We start from the raw sequence: 26,049 nt of genomic DNA, 5'->3' as shown, positions 1-26,049 counted from the left end.
TTCGAATCCCACTCTGGGTCTTCTCGTCGTCATATACAAGTCGGCCCAGAGTGTTAGCTAGAAAATAGTGTAATGTTTTATTCAACGTCGATGGTATTATCATTGTCATATGCGACATCGCAAAAAGGCGCGAAAGACGGAAGGCGGGGTGGTCAAAGTACAGACGACACCGTTGCAATGCGAGGAGGAGGAGAGCGGTGTAGCGACTATAAAAGGTGCGCTGGTTCTACGACGATTGATCGAAAGCCCACGAGGGGCACCCATCCACGACACGAGGCGTTTCGTGGACCAAAATGTAAGTCGACCGTCTCTGCTGTGAGAGTGTATTCTATGTATAGCATTGTTTTTTCAGGAACCAATAGCCGCTGTCACCGCATGACACTGAACACACAGGGACTCACCCCATCCTCTCTCATCATCATCAATCTCAAGCGTTCCTCAACTGAAGGGAAAAGTGAGCATTGTTTCGTGAGAGGAAATCTCGTACTGATTTTGTTTGACCGCAGTGCCACGCTGTCTCGTATGTCAGTACGACCCCATCGATGCCATGCTCGTGGCCGTAGAAAGAGAGCACGAAGCTAGAATAGAGAATCTCGGTAATAGCCCAGTCGTCCTTTCAGATGACGACGACGACGACGACAGAGTCAGTAGTCCGCCTTTCGTAATACCTGAAACGGACGACGACGAACCCCTAGATGGACATGACAATGCAGACGAATTGCTCATGTGGGAAGGGGATCAGTCGTATGCAGATTTCATTCCTCTGTCTGGTAGGGTTAGAGATGAATCACCAGATGCAAGCCCAGAATTTCAAAACGAAGCTGAGCCTGTCCAGGGACGTAGAATCGTTGAATTGCGAGAACACGTCGTAGAGAATCATCCCTCCGTCACGGAGAGACGATTCCTTCCTTTTTTTGTCACAGATGAGGCATTTGACGGAACGGCTACTAGGTACACGCTTCTCTGTTCCCCACACGACGACAACGTCGACGATTTGCGACTTTATCTACCGAGCATAGCTCCAGTAATCACGCGCGTCCTCGAAGCTTATCCCATGCCTTTCAAATTTTGTCTGTGCTCGAAGGTGCTCATGATTAAGGACGGAGCCGATGGGTTGACTTCTCATCTCCTCCACGTGAACCTTCACTTGAGAGTGGTGCATAACCGCCAAGAAATCGAAGGCGCGATAAATGCTGCCATCGCAGAGTCCTCGCAACGCGTAGAAAACTATGCGACAGAAGGGTCTGGTTTCACCTCGAACGACGTCCAATGTGTCGACTTAAAACTAACGCGCTTAAAACCGAAGCGGATTGGGTGCACGATCGAGCTTCCCGAGCTGCTAAAAAGAAAACGAAAGACTCTCACAAACGTCAAACTTCCGCCGAATCACGAAAACGAGTGTTTCAAGTATAGCGTGCTGGCACTCTTGCATCCGTTGAGAAACAACCCAAACGATTATGTTAGATACCGCAAGTACATGAATCCTTCGAATCCGGAGACGCGCGTAACGTACTGGCCGCCCTGCTTCCCAGTCACTTACGAAGACATTTCCCTGTGGGAGAGAAAAAACAAAATCTCCGTGTACATCTACGTGTTCGACGAGCAGACGAGTTCGATATCTACCGGACGGGTTCCCTGTACGCTCTATAAAGATAAAGTCCACTTGCTCGAGGTTAGAGAGCATTTCTATGGAATCAGAAAATTTAGCACTTTCATGGGACGAAGTGACTACTTTTATTGCGAGAAATGCACGTCCGGTTACGGGACGAGAGAGGCATTGCAGCAACACGAACGTCTGTGTCGCGACGTAAACGAAGTGATTCTCGAAATGCCAAAAGCGGGGGAGTGTGTCTCCTTCAACAAGATACAGTACATGCATCCCTATCCCTATTTCGCGGTGTTGGACACGGAGAGCGTCTTGGAAAAGGACGCACTCGTTAAGGACGCTGTGAGTGTGCACAGGATGAGCTCGTACTGCATCGTTGTAGTGAGAAGTTGGGACGGAAAAATACTAGGCCTAGATGGCTATTTGGGACCCAACGCGGCAGAGAAATGCTTGCTCTCGCTCAAGCGATTTAGCGATCAAATCGATAGGTTGAACAGTTGTCCCGCGCCGTTGGTCATGAGTATGGAAGACCACTTTCGGCACGCGAGCGCTACGCACTGCGAATTTTGTGGAATCGAATTTAACCGACATACGCGGAAGGTGTCGCATCACGACCACACCCGCTTCGTAGAGCCCGGTTCTTCGAATTTTGTCGCGACGCTGTGTGATACGTGTAACCTTACGTGTCGTAATACCAAAGAACTCGTCGTGTGCGTGCACAACCTGCAATACGATTTGAGCTCCCTTCTCCGCCACATGCACGTTCTAAATCTGGGCGAGCCGTGGATCTTAGCTTCGAGTACGGAAAAGATAAGAGGGTTCAACATTGGCGATCTCCATTTCCGCGATACCACGCAGTTTTTCAACCTGTCCTTGTCGAACCTGGTGGAAACCCTGCTCGCGAGCGGTGGCGAGAGCGCGTTTCATTGTACCCGCCAAATGTATGGTGACCGTTTCCGGCGCCTCCTCAGGAAGGGCATTTACCCGTACACCTTCGTCGACAGTTTCGAAGCGTACAATTTGCCCGCACTACCGCCAAAGGAAGCTTTCAAAAGTGACCTGAACGACCAAGAGATCACGGACGAGGACTATCAGTACGCCCTAGAGATTTTCGAATTGTTCGAATGTAAGAACCTCGGTGGTTACACGCGTCTCTACGTCACGCTCGACGCCTGTCAGCTCTGCGACGTCGTGCTGTATTTCAGGAAGATCGCGCTAGAGACGGATGGGATGGATATCCTACGCACCGTGTCCCTCGCCAGCTACGCGTGGGGCAGCGCTCTGAAGCTCACCAAAGTCAAACTCGAGCTCATGAGCGATCGCGAGATGTACGAAACGATCGAGAAGGGAATCAGGGGAGGCATTTGTAACAGCTTCCACAGATACTGTCGGGCTAATCACGAGGGGTGCGACGATTACGATCCCCAGCAAGAAAAGACTTTTATCCAGTACCTCGACGTGAATAGTTTGTACCCGTACGCGATGACTTTCCATCTCCCGACAGGTGGTTTTGAGTGGGTCGATCCTTCGAGGTGGAGCGAGATTGATTTTCTCAACATTCCTCACGATTCGGAAGTGGGTTACGTATATGTGGTAGACTTGTTGTATCCCGAAGAACTGCACGCGCTCACCAGGGATTTTCCCCTGGCACCCGAACACAGGTGCGTGGACGAGAACGAACTGTCCCCCTACCAGCGACACCTGAAAGATGCGTTGGCGCTGAACGCCCCTCCCACAAAGAAACTCTTGCTGACGTGCTATGACAAAGAACGCTACGTCGTTCATTATGCATTGCTCGCTCTGTACGTGAGGTTGGGCATGAAAATAAAACGTGTTCACAGCATCCTCTCGTTCCGCCAAGACGACTTTTTGCGAACCTTCGTGCAGAGAAACGTCGCGTTGAGGAATGCCGCGAGCACGAAATTCGAGAGACTTCTGTACAAAACCATGTCGAACAGCACGTTCGGTAAGTCGATACAAAATGTGAGACGCATGAAAAGGTACGCAATAGCCTACGACAAAGAAAGTGCACTACGAAAGGCTAGCTCCGTCGACAGTCAGCATTTTCTCATTCTGAGTGACAAGTGCATCTTGTACGAGATGAAACAACGCCGCATCAAATGCACGCACCCCCTTTACGTGGGCTTTGCCATTCTTGAAATATCCAAAGTCCGAATGTACAGCTTCATCTACGAGTCGCTCTTTTCTCGCTTGACATGTCCAGTGCAATTGATCTATAGCGACACGGACAGCGTAATTTTTTCTCTCACGTGTGAAAGCCTGGAAGAGCAGCTGATGAAGATTGAGAGTGAGTTAGATCTGTCTTCCTATCCGCCAGACCACCCACTTTTCAACGACGAGCACGCGAACCAGATGGGGTACTTCAAAGACGAGACGGGGGGCGGAGTTATTCAGGAAGTCGTAGCCATCCGAGCGAAAATGTACAGCATTCTCTTGGCTGGGTCACACAAACAGATCGCGAGAGCCAAAGGAGTTAAGAAAGACGTGGTGCGGAAACATTTATTGCACGAAGTGTACCGAGATTCTCTGTTCAATGAAAAGGCGGTCTCTCAGAAGCAGTGCACCATCCAGAGTATAAAGCAAACGATGTACACCATTTCGAGACTCAAGAAGAGCTTGGTCCCCTACGACGACAAACGCTATCTCGTGGATGCCGTACACTCCTTCCCTTATGGGAGCTGCGAATACGGTAAGCTTTACGGGTGTTTTGACGCGTATCGCATTACGATAGTACTCCCTCTTTGTGCAGCACCGGAAAACCCGGAAGAGAGCCCGAGACCGTCGACGTCAGGCATCGAGTAACCGTGGAACAAAGAGCTGCACGCGCATGTAATCGAGAATAAAAGTTCTAGTCGAGACATGCTTCTCTCTCTCTCTCTCTCTCGCAGACAGGAGAAGCACGGGACATCGTGGCAGTGTGGTAGCGGAATGGGTGTACGAAAAGAATGACCATTCCGTCATCGTGCTGGCGCAGTGACCCGCGCAATGACGGCGCTGCGATGAAGATTCCCCTTTTCTGGCACGTCTGATCATCTCGTAATGCTGCGTTCGTGAGATCAGACAAGGGAGGGAGGGTGCAGGCATCTATTGACCAAGTCCTTTGTATGTATTCAATAAAGATGTTTCAGTGAAAGAACACACAGAGTCTCGTCAAAGTTATTCGGACTGTTTAATGCGTTGCATGTCAATAACCAATCGGTATTTCAATAAATCAATGACAAAATTGGCGATGTAGACTGCTTGCAAATGTCGCTGCTTCCGCAGGGCGTGCTTAATATGAGCGATGGCACGAGCGAGAAGGTCCACGATGTCTGCAGCGATGTAGTTGAATTCTGCGTTGGCCAAGCTCACAAATTCGCACATTAGTCCCAGGGGTCCGTCTGGAACCGTTATGCAGACGTTCTTGTAACGGGCGTAGATCCGACGCACCATCTCCTGCAGCGGCCCCGGCGAGATCTCTCCTATATTGCCAAAGCCTACCATGTCTATCACGTAGCGAAAAGCAGTGATGACGAGCTCGTTGCGGGGACTTTCGCCGTTGAAACATTCCTTCTCCACTTCTTCCCAAGAAGCGTGGGTGCGGGAACAATTTTGTAAAGAGTGGTAGCTGAACATCTTCACGTAGTGATGACGCGAGCGCGGTGCGCGCTGCCTTTATACAGATAAACGCGCGCGCGCAAAGAACGGAGAATGAAAGCGAAACTGAAAAGCCACCCGTCGCCGCTAGGAGCGCGCGCGCGCAGCAGCAGAGAGCCGAAACCGAAAACACCCGCGGCCGGCGCAGAGGGAGCTAGCAGCGCGCGCGCGCATGCGCGGACGGGTGGAGCAGAGGGCGCGCGCGCATCCATAGCTGCCGCTGCGCGTCGCCTCACTCAGTTTCTCTCGGACCGTCGCGGAAGACGGACGTGCGCTCCGCGCGCTCGCTCAGTTTCTGGCTGGCTCTCGTAGAGAGCAGACGTATGTTCTCCGCGCTCGCTCAGTTTCTGCCTGGAAGTTGCCGCGGGGGAAAAGGAGTGAGTGATTTGACGCGCTCCTTTTCTCGTATGTTTGCCGTGTTTAGCGGTGACCGCGCTCGTGTTAAGCCTTTTCTCGCATGTTTAGACTTGTTTTGCGGTGTCCAAGCCTGTTGACGCATGTTTAGCGATGTGTGGTTCCCGCCTTGTGTTAGCTGCATAGTGTTGTGGTTAGGGCTAAGCGATCGCCCCCGTAAGCCTCTTTCCTCGTATGTTTGCCGTGTTTAGCGGTGACCGCGCTCGTGTTAAGCCTTTTCTCGCATGTTTAGCGATGTGTGGTTCCCGCCTTGTGTTAGCTGCATAGTGTTGTGGTTAGGCCTAAGCGATCGCCCCCGTAAGCCTTTTCTCGCATGTTTAGACTTGTTTTGCGGTGAGCAAGCCTTTTCTCGCATGTTTAGCGATGTGTGGTTCCCGCCTTGTGTTAGCTGCGTAGTGTTGAGGTTAGGCCTAAGCGATCGTCCCCGTAAGCCTTTTTCCCCGATGTGTACTGTTTTCTGTTTAGCAGTAGCGGTTAGACCTTTTCTCTCGCATGCCTAGACTTGTTTAGCAGTGCTGTCATTTTTACCTGCCGCTAGTATCTTGTTCTGTCTTTCTCGTCTAGAGCTATGATGGTGGCGCCATCTGGTGTGATGCCTTGCAACTAAGTGGCCACCTGTCGTCGATCTCTGCAACTGCTGGGTGCAAACTACCAACATGGCGGACGCTGGTCACTCGGGTGTTGCGGAGCGGCTTCTTCGCCGCGGCATCGTTGATTTTCGAATAAATTGTTTCTCTCCACTCTATTTCCATCTTTTTATTTTATTTTCTGCCTATTATTTTTCTTTTTTATGGACTCTCATAGTGCACAACGCTCAGCTGGTCTGGACACGAGTTAGACTTTCCCCAATTAGTGTGGTGGCTCCCTGGAGGGTGCTGATTAATGTGGGGGGTCCCAATTAGCTCTAATTGCTAATTAAATCGTGTTCAGGACCAGTTGGGCGTTGTGCACTGTGAGAGTCCAGTACCTACTACTAGCGGGCGCTACGAAAGTGAGGTACAGGGACACGAGAATCCTTTATGCATTAGCTGCAAATTATACGCATCTAACCCTGATTGGAAACACAGTATGGAAGGCCTATTTACGAAATACGCATGCTAAGGAGCCACTGAGCGGAAAACTGCAACGCCCAACGTGGGGCTCGAACCCACGACCCCGAGATTAAGAGTCTCGTGCTCTACCGACTGAGCTAGCCGGGCGCTACGAAAGTGAGGTACAGGGACACGAGAATCCTTAATGCATTAGCTGCAAATTATACGCATCTAACCCTGATTGGAAACGCAGTATGGAAGGCCTATTTACGAAAGACAGATGCCAAGGAGCCACTCAGCGAAAAACAGTAACGCCCAACGTGGGGCTCAATCCCACGACCCCGAGATTAAGAGCCTCGTGCCCTACCGACTGAGCTAGCCGGGCGCTACGGAAGTGAGGTACAGGGACACGAGAATCCTTAATGCATTAGCTGCGAATTATACGCATCTAACCCTGATTGGAAACACCGTATGGATGGCCTATTTACGAAACACGCATGCTAAGGAGCCACTGAGCGGAAAACAGCAACGCCCAACGTGGGGCTCGAACCCACGACCCCTAGATTAAGAGTGTCGTGCTCTACCGACTCAGCTAGCCGGGCGCTACAAAAAATGAGGTACAGGGACACGAGAATCCTTAATGCATTAGCTGCGAATTTTACGCATCTAACCCTGATTGGAAACAAAATATGGAAGGCCTATTTACGAAAGACGCATGCTAAGGAGCCACTGAGCGGAAAACAGCAACTCCCAACGTGTGGCTCGAACCCACGACCCCGAGATTAAGAGTCTCGTGCTCTACCGACTGAGTTAGCCGGGCGCTACAAAAGTGAGGTACAAGGACACAAGAATCCTTAATGCATTAGCTGCGAATTATACGCATCTAACCCTGATTGGAAACACAATATGGAAGGCCTATTTACGAAAGACGCATGCTAAGGAGCCACTGAGCGGAAAACAGCAACGCCCAACGTGGGGCTCGAACCCACGACCCCGAGATTAAAAATCTTGTGCTCTACCGACTGAGCTAGCCGGGCGCTACGAAAGTAAGGTAGTGGGACACGAGAATCCTTAATGCATTAGCTGCGAATTATACGCATCTAACCCTGATTGGAAACACAGTATGGAAGGTCTATTTACGAAAGACGCATGCAAGGAGCCACTGAGCGGAAAACAGCAACGCCCAACGTGGGGCTCGAACCCACGAACCCGAGATTAAGAGTCTCGTGCTTTACCGACTGAGCTAGCCGTGCGCTACGAAAGTGAGGTACAGGGACACGAGAATCCTTAATGCATTAGCTGAGAATTATACGCATCTAACCCTGATTGGAGACACAGTATGGAAGGCCTATTTACGAAAGACGCATGCAAGTTGCCACTGAGCTTAAAACAGCAACGCCCAACGTGGGGCTCGAACCCACGACCCAGTCATTAAGAGTCTCGTGCTCTACCGACTGAGCCAGCCGCGCGCGACGAAAGTCAGGTACAGGGACAGGAGACTCTTTACTCCATTACCTTCAAATTATACACATGTAACCCTGATTGGAAACACAGTATGGAAGGCCTATTTACGAAAGATGCATGCTAAGGAGGCACTGAGCGGGAAACAGCAAAGCCCAACGTGGGGCTCGAACCCACGACCCCGAGATTAAGAGTCTCGTGCTCTACCGACTGAGCTAGCCGGGCGCTACGTAAGTGAGGTACAGGGACACGAGAATTCTTAATGCATTAGCTGCGAATTATACGCATCTAACCCTGATAGGAAAAACAATATGGAAGGCTATTAACGAAAGACGCATGCTAAGGAGCCACTGAGCGGAAAACAGGAACGCCCAACGTGGGGCACGAACCCACGACCCCGAGATTAAGAGTCTCGTGCTCTACCGACTGAGCTAGCTTTTTTTTTTATTCATATAGTTTAAAAGTAACACTCAGTACAAAGAAGCTGACATGTCTTCTGTCAGCCGAAGATGCCGTTCAGCAGAGCCCCCCTTTTCTATACTGTGCTGTCCTCAAGTCCAGGTCCCCCCTCTCTAGCTTGTTTCTTATCCCCTGCCACTGTCCGTCCAGTTCCTCTTTTGGCACCACACTTAGCATCCACTTCAACTTCTGTTTGAACTTCACTAAGGGTGGCGTTGGTTTTTCCCGGCACTCTACTTCGTTCGTTCTGAAAGACCAAAGAGAATGAAGGCCGAGAACTACCAGGCACGAGACTATATGTTCCTTCTGCGTGCTTGCAACTCGGAGATACTTAAGGTTCTGCCACCGAAGCTTCAAGTCTTGGTCTGTGAAGCCCTTGAAGATGTCCCAAAACTGGATTGCCCTCTTGCAGTGCAGGAAGACGTGCAATAGTGTTTCCTCTTCTTGCGGACATGCTGTGCAATTTGGTGCCCAAGGTATTAAGAAGCCCTTTCTTTCTAGCCATGCTTTTACAGGCAAAACTTCCCAGTGGAACAGAAAAGAGAAGTCCTTCGAACCAGTGGGAATTAACATTTTCCGGACCTTTTTTAATACGCCTTCTGCCCCTTTCGGAGGATTACATTGTCTGTACAGAGGAGTCGGTACTATTGCAGATATTGTATCCCAGTACAGAGTCTTCTTCTTTACCGTTGCGAGGTAGTCCCACGAAAACCGTTCTTCAAAGAAACCTACAGCATCTGCTACCTCTTTGTAGAAGGAAAGGACGGCGGAACGACGGTTGCAACAGTTTCCTGTGACTGTCCATCTGCTGAGATAAGGGTTGCCGAGCAACTGAAGTGCAGACCTTAGCAGCGGGTCATTCTGATCTCGGAAATACATAAATCTGTGTACTTGCAGTTTGATGATAACGTTGACCAATCCGATGCCTGCTTTCTTCAGGCTTAGGAACAAGTTTGACCGCCTCATCTTCTCCATTGGGGATTTCCAAATGAATATAGCGCATTTCCTGTGAAACCTGTTCATGGCGCCCTTGTCGGGGCTGATGCACTGTGCTGCATAAAAAATTGCCGGGTACAAGGCGGAATTACATACGTAAGCTTTACTGGGGAGCGACAGATATCTGCCGTGCCATGCGAGCAGTTTTGCCGATACCAGACTCAATTTCTTTGCCCACATATCGCCCCTGTCTTCATTGAAGTGGGTTCCCAAATACTTTCCCACCGTTGTCGTCCACGTTATTCGCATAAACTTCTCCGGTACATGTCTCCAGCTTCCTACGCAGGCTCCTGATGATTTCTTCAAGTTGAGTGCTGCACCTGATACTCTCGTGAAGTCCTTGATGATGGCGATGGCTTCACAGACTTGGAGCTTGGAAGAACAGATGATGGCTACGTCATCCGCATAGGCTAGGAGATTGACGTGTTCCGTGCCAAACTGGAGGCCTCTGATGTTACAGTTTTCCACCAACTTCTTGCACATTGGTTCCAGATACAGAGCAAAAAGTATCGGGGACAGGGGGCAGCCTTGTCTAACGGATGAGTGTATTGGAATACTTTTGCCGATCTGACCGTTTACCTGAAGTCTTGCAGTAACTTGGTTATAGCAGATTTCAATCCACTTGATGAGGAGGTCCCCTGCTTTACATTTGTCCAATACAGCGAACACTGTGGCACACTCTGTCAAATGCCTGGGAAAGATCTGTCTGCAGCACAGCAAAGGCTTGAGAAGAGACCTCAGCAAGTTCACACACAGTTCTCATAACATGTAGATTCCTTGAAATCGACCTGCCGTCTATACCATATGGTTGGTGAATGCCAATTACCATCTGCAGTCCAGTTTCCAAACTCGTGGCTAGGATCTTCGCAAGGATTTTATAATCTGTGCACATTAGGCTGATTGGCCTGTAGTCCGTAACACAGGGATGTTCGTTGGTTCTCTTCTTTTTCGGTATGAGGACGGTGGGTGCCTGTCTCATGCTGGGTGGCAACAATCCCCTTCTTGCAATATCTTCAAAAAACAGTTTCAGAATACTGCTTAGCTCCTCGCTGAATGTTTTGTAAAATCCGGCTCCAATCCCATCTATACCTGGTGACTTGTTTCTTCCTAAACTGTTAATCGCTCGCCTTATCTCATCATCTTGTAGGCCTCCGTTGATCCTCTCCTGGCACTGTTGATCAATGACGGGGAAATCGTTTAGCCAGGTTTCATATTCTGTCTTGTTGGTTTCCTTCTCTTTAAATAATTCAACATAATGCCGGTGGAAAGCCTCCTCGATCTCCCCTTGCTTTGTGATTTGCATGCCACGCACGTAGATTTCTTTGATATTGTTCTCTTGAGTTCTTTCTCTCTCTTTCAATTGAAAAACTTTGTAGAGCGTTTCTTCTCTTCCTACTGCCTGTACCCTGCTTCTTATCATTGCGCCGTGGTGTTTTTCTTCGTACAGCTTGTGAAGTTCTTCCTTTACACTCTTTATGTCTTCCTTAAACTCTCCTGCTTTCCTGCATTCGGCTTCAGCCAGCACTTCTAGGATACTTGTCAGGTGATTCATCTCTTTCTTTTTTTTCAAAAACTTTTGCTTGTGAGAATTCTATTAACACTCTTTTAATCTCATGCTTGAACTCTTCCCAGGTTACGGCAGTGATGTCACCCTTTCTGCTATAACCTTCTATCATTGCCATGATTTTGTCTTTGAAAGCATCGTCCTCCAATATACTTTCGTTCATTTTCCAGATACTCTTCTTACCTTTCCGCCTTGATGCATTGTTCTTCATTCCAATGGTTATGCTCACGAGAGTGTGATCAGAGAAAAATTGAGGGTTCACCTGATAGCCTCCTAGAAATGGCAGTAATGATCCTGAAGCATATATCCTATCGAGCCTTGCGTGCGAGCTTCCTTGAAAGTGTGTGTACGATATGTTTCCCAAACCTACCGACTGTGTAATTCTCTCCTGACTTGCATGCCACATTAATAATACAACGTACGTATTGTATAGCAAAAAGGCAAAATAGCTAAGCTCTATTGGCATGCTACACAAATATTTTAATAATTAGCCCAAGACTCATGTTGTTTCTGATTACTTGATTTAATGTTTTTTTGTGGATCTCTTGGACGATCCATTCTTACTGGCATGAAGCACGGAGTCTTGCCTCAATCTGATCTCACTAATGAATGATTTCACACTAATTGTGTGTCGTCCCAAACGGCACAGAACACAAAAGGATATGTACAACAGCATATTAAAATGGTTAATGTCAAGTGCCACTGTGGTTGCACAGTCGTTTGGCAAATTTCACTGCAAGATTTGTGCAAAAACGTCTGAGTAGACAAGTCGAAGTTACACGGGGATAGAAGCATTTCCCGTCACTCACTCTTGGCAATACGCCAAGACGTGTGTGACGAGACAAAACAGTAGATGTCATAAGACTCTTCAGCGCAGTTAGAGAGCGCGGATATCAAGTCACTTCAATTTCCCACTACCTTAGAGGGAATTCAAATACTGCAGTTATTGCCCTTTGTTTGGTTTCTGTGTCTGCAATACACTATTTAGGAAACTGTCCAAAGTGTGCAAACGTGTGCAAATAATTCATGCTCAAACATAAAAATAAATAAATAAAATAATAAAACAAATAAATTAATTAACTAAATAATAAAACAAATAAGTAAAATAATAAAATAAATATATACCAAAAGTTTACAAGGTTGTGCAGACAACTCCAAATACCTGAGTATTGCAAAAACTGATTGTGCAATACGATAGTTCCTGGCTTGAGTTACGTTGCGAGACGTGAGCTTTCCCGGTCTTTCAAACCGAAACTTAACTATAGCCATAGTGCTCTCATCGTCACATGCGACCAAGCAGCATCGGCATCAACTCGGAGTCTGTTTTCAACTTAGAAACTTCTGTTGGCGTAGCGTCTACGCAGCCTGGTGAATTGTGTTCCTTCCTGTCCTTCAACTCTTCCGAACGTATAAAAATGTGAACGTCTTTTCATCTGTGTAGTGAGGTGCTTCCTTATGCATTTTGTTTCTGAAGCTTTGCAGAAGCTCTATAACGGCAAAGGGGAAGCGGCGTGTGTAGAACACAAGTCGCAAGTTCCGAACAGGTGTAGTAATGACCAGATATTTATCTATTGTTATCTGAACTGCATTCATGATGTGTACTCGTGCTCCACTCGAAGCTCTTAAGATCTCTAGTATTACCAACGTGATCTTGCCATGTTTATCTGATGCAATGATGCATGATATGCCTATGTTCTGTGTAAACACTTAGAAAATACTGATTTGCATCGCATGGTTTCGGTTCGGCTCTAGTGATCCCTGGAACAGAAGCATTGCGGTACTAGTCAACTGTTTCTATCAGTCAGTTTAACTACGTATCCAGAAACATATCAAACTAGGCGTCATAATTACATCAGCTTATGTCTGGAGCCTGAAGGTTTCGGGAAATATTTTTTTCCAAATTCGGGGGTGAAAAATCGGAGAAATAACCATATGCTCTAAATTCATGCGAATTCTTGGTAGAAATCTTCCTTTATGCCAAAGTTCAGGAGAAATCTGACTCTATACTCAAACAAACAAACTGTGCAGGTTTCATAGAAATGGTGATATAATTGCGTTTGCTGCCAAACAAGCTAGTGTGCATCCTTTCAGTTTATTTTCTTCGGTTTATTTTTCAGTAAGTTTCGGTGAGGGCAATTTTCTTTGTAAAAAAAATAATTTCACCCTAAACAGGCAACCTTCAATATGGATTGTAAATTCGGGGAATTAGCAGGTTAAACCCTTTCAGGCTCTACTCATGTTGATACAGTATATGCAGGAAACATCATCAGACCGCAGGGACACCAACAGTCTTCCGCATAAGAGAGGAAAAGTCTCAATTATGTGTTGTGTTAAGTCAGTGGTAATCTTGTTCTGTAAGTGTGTGATGAGCTTTTGGAACATTTCCTGCTTTCAGATTCAAGAACTTGATCAGCGTGGCGGTAGTGAAGTAAAGCAATCTACACGAGAGATACTCGAGTACCTTCTGACGAACTGCGTTGCTGCAGAGTTCAGCTGGGTTGTTGAAAAGGGCAAGCGGAAGTTTGTGTGGCAAACCTGTTTCAGTACAATTGCGCCTCCAATATTCCTTGGTGGCAGTTACTGTTTATACTACATGTCAGCTCTACCCTGTGATATCTTCATGTTAGGATACGAGCAATTTTCACATTTTTCGTGTACCAAAATGCCTGTGCTAGCTCGCATCTATATGCCCTTTATGGTGCTGGTAACTTAATTAACCGCCTTCGTTACTCAGGATACTCACCCACTTAGATACCAGTTCCTACATCAGCTGCTCATTCCAAGAACTGGTGTTGACTTGATACATTGTTAGATAGCTCATTGCCAGGTGATACACAGATGGGTTTTTTGAGTGGGAGTACAGAATATTCAATAAAATGTCTTATCACAGTGAACAGGCTTGTGTGATGGAACAGCTTGCATTATAAGATGTATACACAACATACGGGGCAGAGGGGCATACTGCATTAACGTTCTGGAATGTCCAGAAAAACATCCTGAGATGCCTAGAAAAATATCCTGAAAATGTCATAAAAGAAGCCACCAGGATTGCCCAAATCAAGTCCCCGGCTGTTGCAATGGAAGTACGAATGATGTCCAATAGTACGTCATCCGGACAATACGGGATATCTTACGGACATCTGATTCTCCAGTTAGTGACATCATATAGGCATCCTCTGGATGTGCCTTGGTTGTGTGGGTTAATGCATTAGCTGCGAATTATACGCATGTAACATTGATTGGAAACACAGGCTGCGTTCCAATACCCCGGTTAGTCGACTGCCTAGCGGTCTAACCGGAAGTGCCGCCATGTTAAGTCTCGTTCCAAATCTCGCGAAGTCCGCTATTCAGTCGGCTACCGCCTAGTGCGCATCGATGCAGTCTAGTTATACGCCTGACAATCTGACAGTCGGGATGGAGACGCGTGTTGACGGTAGCAGCGTGCACGCTGTTTCTGCTGGCTCTTTAAATATAAAGTTGCACATAGTGGTATGTTTTTTAACACTGCGTAGAGAGTTGCAACACATGTTTAGTTGTGAAGGTGACAGTTTATGCACGATGTCCTACAAACTTAGCGCATTAGAGTCCTGCTGCGCTCGCGCCGTACGCATTTCTTGCGTGAGCAACGAGATGGCGCCAGAGGCGCCTCGGCTAGGCAAGCCTGTTCCAATAGTGACAAGCAAAGGGGTCTACTCAGCTGCCTAGTCAGGCGGCTTCGCGGGCGCGAGGTATTGGAACGCAGCCACAGTATGAAACGGAACACAGTATGGAAGACCTATTTACGAAAGACGCATGTTAAGGAGCCACTGAGCGCAAAAGAGGAACGCCTACGTGAGGCTCGAACCCACGACGCCGAGGTTAAGAGTCTCGTGCTCTACCGACAGACCTAGCCGGGCGCTACGAAAGTGAGGTACAGGGGCAGGAGACTCCTTACTGCATTGTCTTCAAATTATACACATGTAACCCTGATTGGAAACACAGTATGGAAGGCCTATTTACGAAAGACACATGCTAAGCAGCCACTGAGCGCAAAACAGGAACGCCCAACATGGGGCTCGAACCCACGACCCCGAGATTAAGAGTCTCGTGCCTTACCGACTGAGCTAGCCGGGCGTTACGAAAGCGCGATACAGGGACAGGAGACTCCTTAAAGGTCAGATATGCCGATTTTGAAGTGCCGCAGAACTGAGCGATACTCGCGCTGTGTGTTCATTACCTAACACTGAATATGTGTGCGAAATATCTTGCTCCAACTGTTCGTAGTTTTTTAGAAAACAGTTTTTTTAGTTCCCACGCCCGGCCGTCAGACCGTCGGCAAACCCTGCGCACGGGCGCACCGACATCACTGCTCTCGGTTTATCTGTCTTTGGCTTGGCATGGACTCTTGGCTTGGCCGCTTGGCTTCTTTGGTTTCGTCCTCTGTGCATCGTACATAAGCGAACAGCTGTTATGTTATTGCTAAGCCGGAAACAAAGCATGTGAATATTTTTTTTTGGCACGGCGTCGTTTGGAAAGTGCACTTCCTTGTTCTGACCTTGCCTTTTATGGGCTGGAGCGATATGCCACGGCGAAGTTGTCGAAGATGCGACGGTGCTACGTGCTACGCTGTTAGAACAATTCATCGGAGCATTCAAGTGTTACCTTTTATAAGCTGGCAAAAGACCAAGCAGTGCGAAGCTCTTGGCTGACAGTGGTGCCTGCTAATTTCCACTGCAAGGATTTCGTCAACGAATGTTATCATAGGTTACGCGCGACTCCAGAGGCAATTTGGAATATCGGCACGAAATCGTCGGATGAAAATCTGAGGTGCCCGACGCACAACATTTTGACGTGCCACGGAGGATCAAGGCAAAAAACGAGAGCAAAAAAGGTAAATCGAGGTTCAGATACAAAAAATAGCAAGCCTAATGAATCGATTGTGCAGCTGTCCTACTGCGCTTACTCTGATATAACCACGATTAACAACACAATAGTATTGATAATCTAACTTCTGAATTGTCACAGGTGCACGCTGAAGGCGGAAATGAAGCATGATCTGGCTTGCATCTGGTGCATGAAGAAATTGCTTGCACGTTAGTTGCAGTCTACCTCCACCAACAGGTACGACAGTGTGATGCTATAATTTGAGTATTCACCTATGTTCAACTTTTCATGTGCACTCGCATGCAGACATCTTGACACGACTTTTAAATCTGCCCTCAAAGTTACAACCTGTGCTTTCAGGGTGAAAAACAAAGGTCGCCATTCCGATTAGATGCTATCTCCCAGTTCAAGCACTTTTGCTGTCTGGACACTGGTTCCTGTGGATGGGCTGTTACAAGCTTCACTGTCTGATATAGAAGGTACGTTACATTAGTTCAGTTAATTTGTCTTTTGCACATTTTCGTTACTGTTAGTTGGATTACTGTTGGACATACAATCCTTTGACACACAGAAGCTGATGTCGCCTCTGATAACGTTTTAGAATTTTCAGTGTCATCAACGTCCATTGAGGAAGGTGCCTTTACTATCGTGAACCTTTAATTGAAGAATAGCCCAGAATTCATGTTAACATTGTCTACTCTTATTAATTCACAGTCTGTGTTCTGAGAGCTTAGAAAAATCGAAACCATTTATTTGTCACAACTTCACACTGGATGTGGTACTGGCTTGACATGTAAGCTAAAATACCTGGATTCTACAATAATTGTGTTGAACTTGGTGCATTACCGTGGGCAATGCCACATTCACTACATTTTTAGTGGGTCTGGTGCACAAATACTGTGTGCATACTGCATACATACATACATACTGTTTGATAGGCAAAAATACCTGAGCAGTGCTGTGTAGTCTTTTTACCCAAAGTCCATACTCTTACTGCAAAGTCACAGTACGTAGAACAGCAATGTGCAGGTATGCTGCGATAGAGATTCACAACAGAAAGAAGACTGTTGAGAGCATCTAAATTTTAATGAGACGAGACTTTCGTGCACAAGGCTGCTCTTGTTAATGTCTAGCATGAAGTTACAAACTCCCAGAATATACAAAACATGTTGTAATGTAGAGAGCGAGGGTTGCTACAGACATAAAAATAATTACACAATCATATATAATAAAATAAAAAGGGGGTACAACTCCCCCCTCAACTCGACTCGACAACTCAATAACTCTACTTATTCTCTACCTTACAACATGTCATATATTCTGGAATTTTGTAACTTGATGTTAGACCTCAAGAAGTACAGCCTTCTGTGCGAAAGTCTTCTTTCTGTTGTGCACAATCATTATAGAGTAAATACGACTATCCATTTCTTGTCATTAAATGCTTTTTCTTTCTTTTTTTCTGCAGTGATGACCATCCATAAGGACACATGGCAGAAAAGGAGTCTCTTTGAGATGACAAACCCTCATCACCTCATGAGGATACAATGGTTGACAAATGGTTCTCAAGTACATCGAAACGTCAACAAATAATTCATGAAAAAGCCAGTCAGTGCTAGCACCAGGAATTGAACGTGGACCGTCCTGCTACCAGTCAGAGATGTTACATTTCAGGCGCTCATTGACTTTTGGTGAATTACTTGTTGACTTTGTCCCAAGGTGGAGCTCGCCACAGCTCATTTGTCTATCTGTTAATGTTGTGGCGTGTGTTGCGTTTTTCTCTTTGTGTGTTCCAGACTCAGAACGGTTAATTTGGATCAGGTCAGGTACGTTTCATTTAGACATGGCAAACATAAAGTGGTGTTTCTCAACACAACTTAGCAGTGGCCTTCATGCATTACTGCCACGGCCATTAAGCGTGAATGGAAGGCTGCACATTATACATGATGTAAAACCCCAAGACTAGGAACACGAAGGGACAAACACAAACACGTCCCTTTGTGTTCCCTAGTCTCGGGGTTTTACATATGCATCATCTTCACCAGCTCACTTGCTTCCTAACCATTTTTTCTGCACATTATGTTCACTCTACTTCTATCGTGTGCTATGTAATCTTGTTCAAGTTCTGTCAAACGACGTGTAATGCTATAAAAAAATTCAGTACACTGTTTATGTGGGTTGAATGGTAGCGCATAAATGCAGAAAGGGAACTGTCATGTTATGGAAACTGTTTACGTATTGTACATTTAACTACTAATTTTATTGGTTAGCTTTCGCCGGCGTATGATGTCAAGCCATGTTATATTAATTTGGAACATGTTCTTCTTAGTAGCCAGAGCAGCTGACACACATTGAGAACATAGCCCGTGTGTGTTTGTCTTTTCCACCGCAGCCCTTGGGTTTCCTCCCTGATGGCTACACATGTCAGGGATAGGTTTCAGAACCGGTAGTTCCCGCCAAGTGTGAATTACTTTTCAGGGGATCATCACGCTGGCAGATGAAACATATCGTTTAAATTATTTGCAGGACAGGAATTGCGTAGCTTCACACAAATACTACTACTACGACGTAAGAGTGGTTTCAAATCTAGCTTTTTTGTGTTCCTGACATTATCGCACGAGATGTAGTATCCACTATGATCCTTTATATGAGGGGTATGTACAGTGCAATCAACAGATGCTATTTACAAATCTGTGTTTTCTACTGTGTTGAAATGGGGTAGTTTGTATCTGAGAGATATAGTGAAACACAGGCAGCCAAGGACAGACTTTTGATGCCCTCGAGAAACATGGCAACACATTGCAGGGATTCTGGATGCTGCATAAATTTCCAGAACACACAGCTCAAGGCAGCGGTTAAATAACAAGTGGTTAGAGAAATACAAGACAGTTGCACGTGTAAGCAGTCTGCTGTTGGATTTGCTTCTGTCTGAGATACGTTATCTCAAAGGGAACGCACGGACACACTCCGAATGATACTAGGGCTGCTTGTGAAATAGAATGAGGAGAGGGGAAGATATATAACCCTTTTTTCATGTCTGTTATTCTATTGGTTAACTTGTCATTTGCTTAGCAGCATATATGTGTATATTCCAGGATCTGCTAATAAATATATCAGTTGAGAGCTAGCAGTCGCATTGCAGATGTCTCATCCTGTCCTTGGCTGCTTGTGTTTCACTATGGCCATGCTTGCTATTGCAGAAACAGAAAACAAAAAAAGACAATAGAAAAACACGAAAAGAGCGACATAAAAGCTGCCTGTGCTAGTGCTCACATGGAGGGAATGCAATGAGGTAGCATGTTCCATTCATGAACTGTGCATAGTAGTACATATCACAACGACAACCGATTATTCAGATTTTTTTTAAGTACTTTGTTTTTTTTTAGCTTTGTTTGCACAGTCTATTATTGGAGCTTTATGTGACTCCCCTCTTGAGATACTTTAAGATTGCTGATGCTGTGCAGTTTGTTAATTTTGAAACTGTACTGTGCTGAGGTACCAAAACAGAATTGTCATATCTGCATTTCAGCACATAGGAATAATTTGTAAGTACTTTCCTTATTGACATTAATATTTGCACCAGGTCACAACATTGTTGATTGATGGAAAATGTAAATAAATATATTTATTTGCCTGCCAAACAATGCACAAATGTCTTCTTTTCTAGTGAGATATTCCCTGTTGACCAGAAATAAATGTGGTAAAGTTAAAGGGGCACAATGATGGTAGAGTCTAGCATTGCTTTTTGCCACTTCACATATATTCACTGTTGTTCGTGTGCACATGTAGGAATAGGAAGGTAGAGCATGCGCATAAAAAATTTCGTATGCAGCCACACATATGGTTCAGAAGATTAATTTGATGATGTCCAAGCATATATAATTGTGCTTCATGTGCAATGGATATGCTAATGGATTGCTTCCATGAAGCCTTTTCATTTATTTTTATAAATTCTTTTTATAAATGTTATTTTTATTTTATATAAATTTCATAGTACATATTGTATACTTATATTTTTATAAATTAAAAACTCAAATTACACGACCCCTGTAAGTGTGCCCTTTTTAAATGGTTTGGTAACGTGTCTTAAACTGTAAAGGTAAGAGGCCATCGAGAATGCTGCAGACAAGGTTGCAACTTACATACTGCTTATCATGTCCTACATACAAAGTGATTTGTACAATAATTCCTGAGCACGGAATTAATTCCGAGGATGGCCAGTGATGTCACCCGGGACGACAAGTCACATAATTGCCTCTAACACTTTTACACCCCATGGGCTGAGTTGTGAATTGAAAGAGCACTCTACAGAAGGATAAGGTGCACCTGATTTCTAGTATATATGCTATGCTCTAACTCTTCAGACACCACATTTCTAAAAACACAATTTCTAAGTGGCAATATGTGCTCTGGTACTTCTTTTGCGTCTGCATAGTGTGCAACCACATGGCTACTGGAGCTTTCGTGTGCATGTTTTTGTGCGACGGTGTTCATTACAAACAATATCCAGATGTTAGACATAAAATGCAGCAGTTTGTAGCGTGCCACACAACGCAGCGTGGGGGTGTGATTCAAAGATAGCTTCTGGAAAATGCACAGAATCCCACAAAAAGTTTAAAATGTGATTTGTATTTCGTTTTACGTCTCTCGTCGTTACATACCATCGTCGACGCTGTTGCACATTGATAAATCGTACGTAAAACTTGTCCCATAGTAGTATGCGGTTTCTCAAATACACAGCACAATTTTTTCCTGCAGGAATAAAACGCTGTCGGCATTTTCTTGCTAACACGGCTGTCGAAACGTCAGTCTCTACAATGGGCAAGTGCTGTAAAGGGGCTAACGCAGACGAGACTTGATACAAATTGTACATGCTCACAAAACACAAACGACGAATTCCAGTCACAACATCGCACAGAGGTTGGTTCGCGAATGAGTTCGCAGCTGCTGCACTGTTTACTTATCGCGGAACGGTGGAACCGGTGGAACCCGGCTGTCCGCCATCTTCAAGCACAGATACGTGAAGCCGCGAGAAGCCGTAGCTGAAATCCACTGGCAAGTACGAAGGCGCGTAAACGTCACAATGCCCGTTCGGGTGCATCTACGTCATAAAAATGGCTGCGCCCATGTGTGTTTCGGAATGAATTATCTATTTTTTTGACATGGTACTGTACCGAACTGAGAGAATGAAGGTGCATTTTGGGGAGAGCTGTATGTGGGCTTTCAGAATATCACAACCGTTTCGACTGTTTGGGATATCGGCATAGCTGACCTTTAATGCATTAGCTGCGAATTATACGTACCTAACCCTGATTGGAAACACAGTATGGAAGGCCTATTTACGAAAGACTCATGTTAAGGAGCCACTGAGCGCAAAACAGGAACGCCCAACGTGGGGCTCGAACCCACGACCCCGAGATTAAAGGTATCGTGCTCTACCGACTGAGCTAGCCGGGCGTTACGAAAGTGAGGTACAGGGACAGGAGACTCCTTAATGCATTAGCTGCAAATTTTCCGCATATAACCGTGATTGGAAACACAGTATGGAAGACCTATTTACGAAAGACGCATGTTAAGGAGCCACTGAGCGCAAAAGAGGAACGCCTACGTGGGGCTCGAACCCACGACGACGAGGTTAAGAGTCTCGTGCTCTACCGACAGACCTAGCCGGGCGCTACGAAAGTGAGGTACAGGGGCAGGAGACTCCTTACTGCATTGTCTTCAAATTATACACATGTAACCCTGATTGGAAACACAGTATGGAAGGCCTATTTACGAAAGACGCATGCAAAGGAGCCACAGAGTGCAAAACAGGAACGCCCAACATGGGGCTCGAACCCACGACCCCGAGATTAAGAGTCCCGTGCTCTACAGACTGAGCTAGCCGGGCGTAACGAAAGTGACGTACAGGGACACGAGAATCCTTAATGCATTAGCTACGAATTATGCGCATCTAACCCTGATTGGAAACACAGTATGGAAGGCACAGTAGGCTAGTATGGAAGGCCTATTTACGAAAGACGCATGCTAAGGAGCCACTGAGCGTAAAACAGGAACGCCCAACGTGGCGCTCGAACCCACGACCCCGAGATTAAGAGTCTCGTGCTTTACCGACTGAGCTAGCCGGGCGCTACGAAAGTGAGGTACAGGGACACGAGAATCCTTAATGCATTAGCTGCGAATTATACGCATGTAACCCTGATTGGAAACACAGGCTGCATTCCAATACCCCGGTTAGTCGACTGCCTAGCGGTCTAACCGGAAGTGCCGGGATGTTAAGACTCGTTCCAAATCTCGCCAAGTCCGCTATTCAGTCGGCTACCGCCTAGTGCGCATCGATGTAGTCTAGTTATACGCCTGACCATCTGACAGCCGGGATGGAGACGCGCGTTGACGGTACCAGCGTGCACGCTGTTTCTGCTGGCTTTAAATATAAAGTTGCACATAGCGGTATGTTTTTTAAAACTGCGTAGAGAGTTGCAACACATGTTTAGTTGTGAAGGTGACAGTTTATGCACGATGTCCTACAAACTTAACGCATTAGAGTCCTATTGCGCTTGCGCCGTACGCATTTCTTGCGTGAGCAACGAGATGGTGCCACAGGCGCCTCGGCTAGGCAAGCCTGTTCCAATAGTGACAAGCAAAGGGGTCTACTCAGCTGCCTAGTCAGGCGGCTTCGCGCGCGCGAGGTATTGGAACGCAGCCACAATATGGAAGGCCTATTTACGAAAGACGCATGCTAATTAGGCACTGAGCGCAAAACAGGAACGCCCAACGCCTTACAAAATAAAAAAATACTACATATACGTGGACCAGAAATCAAGACAGTTTAAAATGATGTGAACGAATTCTATTTGAACGAATAACGAACGAATTCCAGAATGAAAGCCAAAAATATATCTCGCCATATCATTGTATCCAACTGAGACCTGGCACTTGAATTGAACAATGGCAGTTGAAGAAGAAGATGATGATGATTCAGTTTAATGTCGCATAAGCAACTGGGGCTATAGTGCGCCGATACCATGGTAAAACTGACTAGTTAAAAATCAGACTATTATACTAAAATATTATACTTGGTTGATAAATTGAGATATAGACAAAAACATATGATATGATAAAAATAAGCAGTTGAAGAAAGGGCAGAAAAAATTGCTGGCATTGTGTGACGGATGTCGAGTTTGCCATACGAGGTGTTGTATAATAACGTACGCTAATATGCTGTAGCAAGTACAATGATACACATGTGGATGTGGATATGTGAAACCAATATACACATACTTACATTTCAAACTTTCTTGAAAAAGGCAGTCCAAGTCGGTGGGATTTGTCAGACTAACAAAGCCAGTAAGCACAGTGTGGAATGACTGTTTCATCTTTCGAAAGCAGAGGTGCAGCCAGCACGACGCTTCATCATCTCAATGCTTCAGAGCGGGATAGCATATTAAGAAGCCATCAGAAGGATCACATAAAGATAACTGGGTTGATAAAGCAGAGGGTTCTGTGGGATGCGTAAGAAAGCATACACCCCAGGGAACACATGGTAGTCTACTAGACGTCGAGACCTATTCTAACCCTAGACTTTAGGGATAGTGCCCAAACTAGACGTTGACTAGACGTCTAAACGTCGTACTATTATTTAGACGTCTAAAATTAGTGATTTACTAGACATCTGGTAGACATTTAGTAATAGACGTTTAATTGTAGACGTCTTGTAGCTGGCCTTGTATATACCACATATTACAAATCATCAAGATTTTGTCTTATTAGGTTTTTAAGAGGTGTGAAGACACTCACACATCAAATTGAGTCACTAAATTATAAGAGATGGTTCTAAACTTAGCCTTCAGACTTACAAATCTGAAGTTCAATTGTTACAAAACATATGCAGGAAATTGAATTACTTGATGGCAGAGTTAACATAATTGTGTTGTTCAAGTTGTCCGTGAACCGGCCTTGGTGGCTGAGCCTGTAGTGTGTTCGCCTTCTGATCCCGAGATCGCCAGTTCGAACCCGGCCAAAAACACCAGCAACTTAGTGCCAAGATACAAGTTGCTTAGACATGCCATCTTCCGCAAGGGACATTAAATACGGTGTGTTTTGTGGTGAGCTTTTATTGCACATTTAAGGACACTCAGGTGGGCTATCCACAGACCGACTGCTGTGGCGTCGCTCATGATCTCAGTTGTCTCGCAATGTATAACATTATATGCTTTCAAGTTTAAGGGGTGAGTTCACTCTTCACTAAAGTATGTGCTTGTTTCTGTGCACCAAATCGCATGTAGTAGAGATGCGTGGCATAATATCGGAATATCTTTTCCTTTATTTATTTCGGCTTCGTATCACCGATTGAAGCGCATTGGAAGTGTGGGTTGACCTGACTGCACTTGCATTCAAAGTAGTGATTAACGTTGTATGTTCGGCGGTACAACGTTTCAGTAAGTGCCTTGGTTCGTCTTGGTGCTAAAACAAATAAGGTATCACTAATTAACCACCGAGATTCACGAGTTTTCGATGACTGTTGAAGTCTTGAGTAAACGAAAGTCGACAGTTACGGTTTGCAGGGCGGACGCGCCGGAACATAAATTCTGGTTAGTTCATTGTCATGTCAGCAGACTTCGGTTGTTGCATTTTTCGCTGGCAGTGAAACTACACACTGAAACTTTTGCGCAAGTACTTTTGTTTGCATATCATGGTTTCATAGCAACTGCATTTTTCTTTTTATAGGTGCTTGGACTATCTTGCATCGGTGGATATGAAAATAGTGGTAACCTACCCTACGAAACATCTATTTGCACATAAGCTTAACAGTTCCCTGTGAGGTGAGGGGAAGCAGTTGTCTCTGACGTCTGACTGTGTTGTCCTCCAATGTTCCTGATATTCGATGTGCCCCCTAATCTTACTCTAGAGGGAGCCTCTTTAAATTTTTTGTCAACAAAGTATTGCAAATACAGTTGGTGGAAGGCTCTAACTGCTTTCCATTTACATCGTTGTCGTGTGGTTAACGAAATTGAACTTTTTTTCAGATGCCGTGAAAGCCAGCGGGGAAGTGCGATGTAGAAGAAAGAACTGCCAGAAGCTTGCTAAGGAACTGCACAACATGTGTGGGCAGCAGGCAAAATATTCATCAAACGGTACAAAACTAGTATTTCTGTGCTTAGTCGTTTTGAAACATCCTTGGTATTGTATGGAGAACAGCGTGACTATGTCATTCCGTCTTACTTCACCCAAACAGCTATCTGGCAGTAGTGCAAGATTTGAGTTCCTAAAAGGTTTATTCACTGAAGTCACCCCAGCGCCATACTATAGGTCCCTCAATGTTAAGTCCTTGCATTTGTTCGCTGCATTATGCTTTTTAGGTGACTATTAACACCAAAAACATCGAAATTGCTATGATATTCTACAAATCCCAGAGCAACAAGTTTTAAACACCAGATATACGGTGAGTATAATATGGGTAACAGCTTGACTGAAATCTACAATAGGGCCGAGATCTACAAAGGCCGATGGCAGCAAATCTGCCTGCTAGCGACAGTGACGGTCTCCTGCGGATGACGTCATGTGAATAATATAATATAATATTTGACGTGGTGATACAGCTCTTGCTTTGTATTGTCTTTTATAATATACACAGTGTTTATTTTTACCCTGTACAGAATTTTTGCACCAAAGTTATGAGAGCAGCACAGATGTTGTTTTAGCGTAATGCAGTGATGGAAGTGCTGCGCCAATCATGGAGTGCTTCGCAGTCGCCTGCTCGACCAGGTAAGGTCGTGTGCCACGAGGAAACGCCTGTCACATTGATGTACTTTCACAGCGACAGCTGTTACATCCTCATTTCCCTGAGATCCTGGCAGCGTCCGCTAGAGCCCTACGCGGATACGATTTTTAGCATCCGACCCCCATCCGCGCACACGTTATCCGATCCGCACCGCTGCATACACAACCGTTTACATCCGGAAATCCGCAAGTTTCGAAGGACGAGTAAACACCGCCGGAAG

General features: G+C 45.7%; 1 protein-coding gene and 4 non-coding genes across 5 annotated transcripts; 1 reads left to right on the top strand and 4 right to left on the bottom strand.

The window, feature by feature from the left end:
• The first annotated feature begins 503 nt into the window (after positions 1–503).
• LOC135378641 (uncharacterized) lies at positions 504–5,292 on the top strand. The gene is made up of 2 exons (XM_064611727.1): positions 504–4,316; positions 4,377–5,292. Exons 1-2 carry the CDS (start codon positions 548–550, stop codon positions 4,427–4,429), a joined length of 3,822 nt encoding a protein of 1,273 aa, XP_064467797.1. The 5' UTR covers positions 504–547; the 3' UTR covers positions 4,430–5,292.
• Positions 5,293–6,803: 1,511 nt separating this feature from the next.
• Trnak-cuu (transfer RNA lysine (anticodon CUU)) lies at positions 6,804–6,876 on the bottom strand. The gene has a single exon. It is a non-coding gene; the product is annotated as a tRNA-Lys (tRNA).
• Positions 6,877–7,672: 796 nt separating this feature from the next.
• Trnak-uuu (transfer RNA lysine (anticodon UUU)) lies at positions 7,673–7,745 on the bottom strand. Its single transcript has one exon. It is a non-coding gene; the product is annotated as a tRNA-Lys (tRNA).
• Positions 7,746–8,321: 576 nt separating this feature from the next.
• Positions 8,322–8,394, bottom strand: Trnak-cuu (transfer RNA lysine (anticodon CUU)). Its single transcript has one exon. It is a non-coding gene; the product is annotated as a tRNA-Lys (tRNA).
• Positions 8,395–21,432: 13,038 nt separating this feature from the next.
• Trnak-uuu (transfer RNA lysine (anticodon UUU)) lies at positions 21,433–21,505 on the bottom strand. The gene has a single exon. It is a non-coding gene; the product is annotated as a tRNA-Lys (tRNA).
• Between the last annotated feature and the right edge of the window lie 4,544 nt (positions 21,506–26,049).

Source organism: Ornithodoros turicata, chromosome 1 (genome assembly GCF_037126465.1).
Source record: "Ornithodoros turicata isolate Travis chromosome 1, ASM3712646v1, whole genome shotgun sequence".
In the NCBI taxonomy this organism is placed as follows: domain Eukaryota; kingdom Metazoa; phylum Arthropoda; class Arachnida; order Ixodida; family Argasidae; genus Ornithodoros; species Ornithodoros turicata.
The sequence above is the reverse complement of the archived record's forward strand: the minus strand, read 5'-3'. Positions and strand labels throughout refer to the sequence as shown.